Genomic DNA, 6,519 nt, shown 5'->3' on the forward strand with positions numbered 1-6,519 from the left:
GCGGGTCATCCACTGAGCGGATGGAGCAAAAGCAGTAGCGATTCCCTGTTATTTATATAGGGATACTGGGCATGGTGCCTGATTTTTTTAATTGTGATAAGAAAACTTTCTGGAAGGAAGAGAGTATTGTGTTAAAGTGTCTCCTGAATCCAACTCTTTCCTCATACGGCTGTTTCTCTCAAGGTGGTGATAACGTTCCCAGAGAGAGCAGGGTGGGAAAACTGAAGGTCTCGTGGTTGTGTCTTCCAGGAGCATCAGAATTTCTTTTTGTTAGATGCAAACTGTCGGGGTTGCGGAGGGGGTGGGGAGGTGTTTCTCAGTTACTCGTGGTGGTTAATACCAAAGCACTTGATCCCATCAGTGTTTTGACCTACTGGTTTTACAACCAGGTGCTTGCTGCCATGAGTTAGGGGTTTGTAAATTAGGCCTTTATATATCCTGCAAAATATTAACAGGTTTACTCTCCCTGCACACCCTTCATTCATCGCTACGTAACAGCAGAGAGCAATTCAGCTCCCTGGCAGGGTGTTTTAGTAGGACAGCAAATGGTCTGTGTTTACTTATGCTCTACGATTCAGTAGCTGTACTGCAAATCTTGGCCAAGATCCTGAAGAGCTGGGGCCTAAAAACAAGCTCTTAAATTCATATTTAGGTTCCTAATAGGTGGTCTGATTTTTCAAATATTGAGTCCATCCTGACTTGCTGACTTTTTGGAAACAAATAGGCTATCAGCATTTTGAAAATCAGGGCTGCTATGTGTTCCCACGCTTGCATGGGGAAGCTAAACTATGGTTTAGACTCCTTTTAATATTTGTCTTTGTAGTATCGCAGTGCCTGTTTTATTCTCTACATTGCAATAATTCCTAGTGGAGCTTCGTCACGTTGACAAACTATCAGTTTAGATTGATTAAAATGTCCAGTAAAAAAGTTGCCAGCAAGGTTGCGATTTGAAATCTTTGCTGGCAGATGAAGAGATGCACAGAGTAAGAATATTTCTGGCAAGTCACTGGCATTTTTTTTTCATAAAAGAGCAGGCTATAAATACCATCTTTCCTATAACATATGCTTCGCTGCCTGTGCCTGACAGCGAACCTGAGTGAACTAGGGTTCATCAGAAAGGCTGATTGTGCCCTCAATATTCTGGGGAGCTCTTCAGTGCCTCTTGGTGAGGTTTTTTTCTCCTGTGTGTCAGTGCAATACGGCTTCCTTTCCTTTCTCTATATAATTTCAAGGAAAATCTGATTCATTACTTCAGGGGCTCAGCTAAATTCTTTCCTCTGGACCATTTTTAAAGAAATCACTTAAGCCTCAAATAGTTGTGCTGGCTGCAGGAGCAGCTGTGTGAAAGAGTGGGCATTTGCTTCGCTTCTCGCTGCTCATCCTCAAGCAGAGGAGGCTCTCCTTAATCTGTGGGCTCAGAAGCACAGCAAAAGGGCTGTTTGACCTGAGATAAAACAATGACAAAACCATTCCTCTGGAAGCACAGCATGCAGGCACTTTGGGATGCTGCTGGAATATATTACTGGGGATAACATACTCTTCCTTTACAAAAGGAAATCATACCAACGCCTTTAGGGAAAAAAAAAAAAAAAAGGCTTGTGTGGTGAGGGGAGAGGGAAGAAATTATTCTTCGTAATATTTAAAAGTTCTTCAATTCAGATGGCCCTGGAATAGGAGGATTTAATGTATGGTAAATCAGCAGAGTGATCTGGCACGATTGCAAAGACGACTTTGAAAGACTGTCTCATTTTGGTCTCGGAGATACTTCATTTCTTCTCTTCAGATACCCTGACGGATCAAAATTTACAGCGTTTTCAGTAATCTGTATGCACTTTTTCTCTCAAATGGGGGCCGCTCCTGAGAAAAGAATTTTGGTTCGTAAACATTATTTGGCTGAGACTAACTGCATGTTTCCATTCCCCTTGCAGAGGCACGGCGATAGCTGGAATTGTTTTCGGTATAGTATTTATAATGGGAGTGATTGCCGGGATTGCCATCTGTATCTGCATGTGCATGAAGAACAACCGTGGGACTCGAGTGGGGGTCATCCGAACTGCGCACGTCAGTGCCATCAGCACGTACCCAGGTAAGGAAGGCAAACGAGCCCCCCGCGAGGGTGTGGGTGGCCATGGTAGGAGCGCGTCTCCGGATAGCTGCGGCTCCGCACTAAATGGGGGATGTGGATAGAGTCCAGGGAGGAACGGCACGACTCCCTGCCGAGAAACGCAAGCGTGCGCAGTGTTCGCCAGCGCAGCACTCTGCCTCGGCGAATTTATAGGGCGACTCGGTGAGCTAACGAGAGGTGCCAGGTGCCCTGCTGACACAGCCGGATGGCTTGCCATGCCTGCACTAGCATGTTGAGACCTCGCTCGAGGCGGTGCTGCGTTGTGCGGGATGGACCTTCTCCCTGTCCCAGAGGCTCTCTGGCAATGGATCAGTTGTTCTTCTTTTGTGTTCTGGTTCTTGTATTTGCTCGTGTTCACCCGCAGTCAGCTCCCTTTCATTGTCTGATATAATGGGGGCCCAGCATCCCACCGAGAGGGGAAAACCTGGACAATAAGGTCTGTGGGTCATAGCGCAAAGGCTTTGAGTGGTGCCACGTGGAGGCTGACGCAGCCCGAGCTGACTGGTACTCGGCCAGAGCTCACAAGCCCTGCTGGGAGCTGCAGGATCCCACATGATTTCTACAAAGGCACACGGGCATCTTTGCAGGGTGTTCTCTGCTGTGTGTCCCAGGAAGGACTGCTGGCTGGCGTGCGGTGCTGGATCCGGGGTGGCTCTCTGCATCCGCCTGGCACCATGCCTGAACTGATGGGAACTTGGCGCGTGGTGCAGAGATGCCCGTTGTGCCGTGGTCAGAGTTAGCCAAGAGTGTTGGACGTGCTCAGTGCAGGCTTGTCTGCGGGTTAACGTTTTGGTGTCATGGTTTTTTAGGTGCAGGACAGCACCAGGGGAGGCACAGAGCCTAAGTCAGGTCTGGCACTGAGCTTACAAACTGTCCCAGGCTCTGGGGCAGCCCGGGGGACAGTAGGGACCCTCCATGGGTCTGCTCCAGTGCAGTTGTGCCCATAGTGAGTGGGAACAGGTACCCAGGGCTGTACCTGAGCTAGCTCTGCGCAGAGCCGCTCTCTGCACCTCGCTTGTGGACTCACACCGGTCTAGGAGCTGGGTACAGGAGCACCAAAGGTGGATCTGCATCGAGCCGGCTGGGATCTGCAAGGCTCACTTGTCTGGACGCCCCACCGCGTGAAAGTGGCCACGTTGTTGAAGAGCAGAGCTGACCCTGGAAGCAGCAGAATGGTGTTTATGCAACGCAGCTATGTCTCTGCTTCAGTGACGTTGTTAATTACAAATCCAGGAGCGATTGCCTTGGGATAACTTGAGAATTCACTGTAATAAAAGGCAACGCTGTTTCATGGATGAAGTCCCCTCAACCCACTCTTGGAGATCCCCTGCCTTTATATTCCCTCCTGTTGCAAAGGTTGCAGCGAGCCCCAGGTGCATGAGGTATACTTGTAGGCAAGCTATGCAATATTTATTGTGTGTTCCTTTATCACATTCACTGCTCTCAGTGTCTGTTTTCTCCCTCATGTTCTTACTTTCCAGTTAAACTAAAATCATCTATAATCATCCTTATCATCGCAACATTGTTTTGCATAGAGAGATGAGTAATGAAAGAAAACTGCAATATTCTCAACCGTGAATTGCTGAAGAGCTACTTCAGAATCTAATAGTCAGTGGAAGCTGTAAAAACAAGAGCTAAATGAAGACTCCAGGGCTGTAGCCTTTTCCTCCCCAAGTCTGCTCCTGCAATGACTCACCCCTCTCTCTCCACCTCCAGGCAGTTTGACTCTGCACGCTCCCGGTTCCCGGTGCAAACGTTAGTTCCAGCAGTTCTTCCTCTCAGCAGCAGCATTTTTTGGAGGATAGGGAAGCTCTCGGATTATTTCTGTGTTCCCCGCTCTCATGAACACTTCTGGAGGAATGAGTGACCTGGTTTTGGCCACCAGGTTTGCGACCAGCCCTTCTCCTGCCATGGCCTGTTTTGGACAGGAACGGTGGGCGAGGGGATGCCCGCCCTTTGGCCTCAGCAACAGCGACAGCTGCTTTTTCAGAGAGCGGGGAGTGCTTTTCATGGCACACTGGGATTTGAGTCTCTTCCCCCATCACAAACATCCTGGGTTTCCATTCCCTCTCTATTCAAGTGCTATTTCACTGCCAGTCTGCGGAGACATCTGGGGAGGGACAGGAGGGCATCCGTGGTGACATAGACAGAGACATGAGCAGACTCTGGACCTTAAAATTTGTGGAGACTACTCTAATGGGGTCTTGATATGGAGCTTTCAGTTCCTACCATGCTGTCATTCAGCAGCATTTACTGTCTTTTTGATCACTGAACTCATCCTTCTTCTCTAAGGTTAGTAGAAATAGTTGAGAAAATGCTTTCAGCTGTTTATGAATGGGTTTTTTTGTTTCCTAAGTGCCTGACCCAGTTTACAAACACTGGGCTCTCCTCAGATGTCCCTGTTGGGGTGAACAAGGCGAAAACTTTGTTATTCCTCAGCCGGAGCCCTGGGAACGCCCTGGGAGATGTCTGGCGTTTGCCCTGGGCAGTGTGATGCTGCTGGGCTTGGCATGGCATGAAAGCTCAGGTATCTCCTGGGGATCCAGAGGGTGTTTGAGAGGTCTGTGGAGATCAGCAAAAACCCTGACTACCTCGTCATTTTGAGACAACATAAATCCATGTTGCTGCTGAAGGGGGTGGAAGGGAATGGATCTGATAAAATCCCAACCTTCCTCCCCTGAAAAGGTTTAGCTCTGCCTCATCACCCTGGTATCATCTGCCGTGTGGCCACTCAAACGCTGTTACCGGCACAACGTGTCAGTGAGCAGTGAAGGAAAGGGCAATAAGCGAGGACTCGCATTGACATAAAGTGACTGTATAATGACAGTCTGAAAAAAAAAGTGAGTGCATTGCCAGGAGACTTTACATTTGTTGTATGGAAGTCTGAGTGTCAACTAGAAAATACTTGGAGGCCTGCATCTGAAAAACTTTTTAACCATGTCTTCTTTTTTCTCCCGTTTCAGTGGCTCCACCACCCTACAGTTACGAATACGAAATGGAGTACCCAGCTGACCTACCTCCACCTTACACTCCAACCCCACAGACTTCCATACAGTATCCCCCACCCCCTCCATACCCTGGATATTCAGGGAAATAATTACGTGGCTTCACACGGATATTAACTGCCTGTTGAAACAGCCAGCACCGTTGGGACAAATATTATTGACTCAGGGACAAATAGGATGAGGTCTGCATCAACACATACGGCCAGGTGTTGAAATAACCTGGGAAGGTTGCTGTGGCTCAGGACGAAGAATAGTGTCCACTCCGGACCATCACGTTTCATGATTAAGCAACGCATGATCAAAGAAAGAGTTGCTGTAAGTTAGTGCCTGAGGAGCAGTGCTTAGCATCGGTGCTTAGCTTCAGCGGCAGCCCCTGACAGCACCTGGGAGTGCGGGGCTTCCCCTGTAAGAAGGTGTAAATGGTGCCACAAGCTGTTTCGGAAGCACAAGAGGCAGCTGCTGGGGCTTATTCTGGTGGAAGAGTCCAACTGGTGTCTTCAAGTATGTGTTACGCCTTTCCTTGAAATGAGGGGAATGAGGAAGAACAAGGAAGACTGAAGCTATTTTCAGTTTCTACTTCAGGCTGACAATACCCAAAGATCAGCTGTGCATATTGGTCTGATAAGCGTGTTAGAAAGAGGAGTGCTGTCAGCGTTACTCACCAGCCAAAAAATGATGGCTATTATTTTTGGCCAAGTGCAGGTTGTTTTAAGTGCCTACTTTTAAACAGTTTGAGACTAGTTTGTGGCCTAAAATGTAAACATAAAGAGCATTTTTATATGTGAAATACACTAATTTATAGCTGATTTACTTTTACCTGGACTTAAATACTGTATACATTGGAAATATGCTACAATACCTTTTGTATCAGCAAATGATACTTTGATTTTTAAAAAAAATACTGAGTTGGGAAAACAAGTGGGAGAAGAAATACAAACCAAATATTAAAACATCATAGATTTCTCTTCAATTGGATTGTGTAAAGATTTTTTTTTAAAATAATACTGTTTACTAGTAATAACGGTATTCAGCCTAACCAAAAAGCGTAGAGGCTGTGAGCATCAGATTACTTTTGAATGTTGTCTTGGGCATTTTAAAACTGTAAGTCACCAAATAAGACTTTTTGTATTTGTCACACATATTGTTCAAAATTACTTAATCTCAACTATCTAAAGTACAGACCTTGATGATTTAAAGTGTTCCATATACTTATGGGGCTAACTGTAATTCAGCAGCAGCTATCTGACTTCAGAAGAGAGTATCCCATTACCTAAAGCATCATCCTTCAATGGCAAGACTAGTATTTTTCTGAGTTTTTATATGTGAACCACAAAGAGAGCGGAAAACTCTTTGGGGATTTACAAGTGCTGAAAGCCCTTAGTTTGAGTT

At 46.6% G+C, this 6,519-nt stretch overlaps 1 protein-coding gene across 1 annotated transcript; it reads left to right on the top strand.

The window, feature by feature from the left end:
- Window positions 1-1,928: 1,928 nt before the first annotated feature.
- Window positions 1,929-5,222, top strand: CYYR1 (cysteine/tyrosine-rich 1; the record flags this gene model as incomplete). The annotated part of the gene is made up of 2 exons (XM_009707496.1): window positions 1,929-2,086; window positions 5,089-5,222. Coding segments are annotated over 2 exons (292 nt in total), but the record flags the coding sequence as incomplete, so codon positions are not given.
- Between the last annotated feature and the right edge of the window lie 1,297 nt (window positions 5,223-6,519).

Source organism: Cariama cristata, unplaced genomic scaffold (assembly GCF_000690535.1).
Source record: "Cariama cristata isolate BGI_N322 unplaced genomic scaffold, ASM69053v1 scaffold12749, whole genome shotgun sequence".
NCBI classification, from domain to species: Eukaryota; Metazoa; Chordata; class Aves; order Cariamiformes; family Cariamidae; genus Cariama; species Cariama cristata.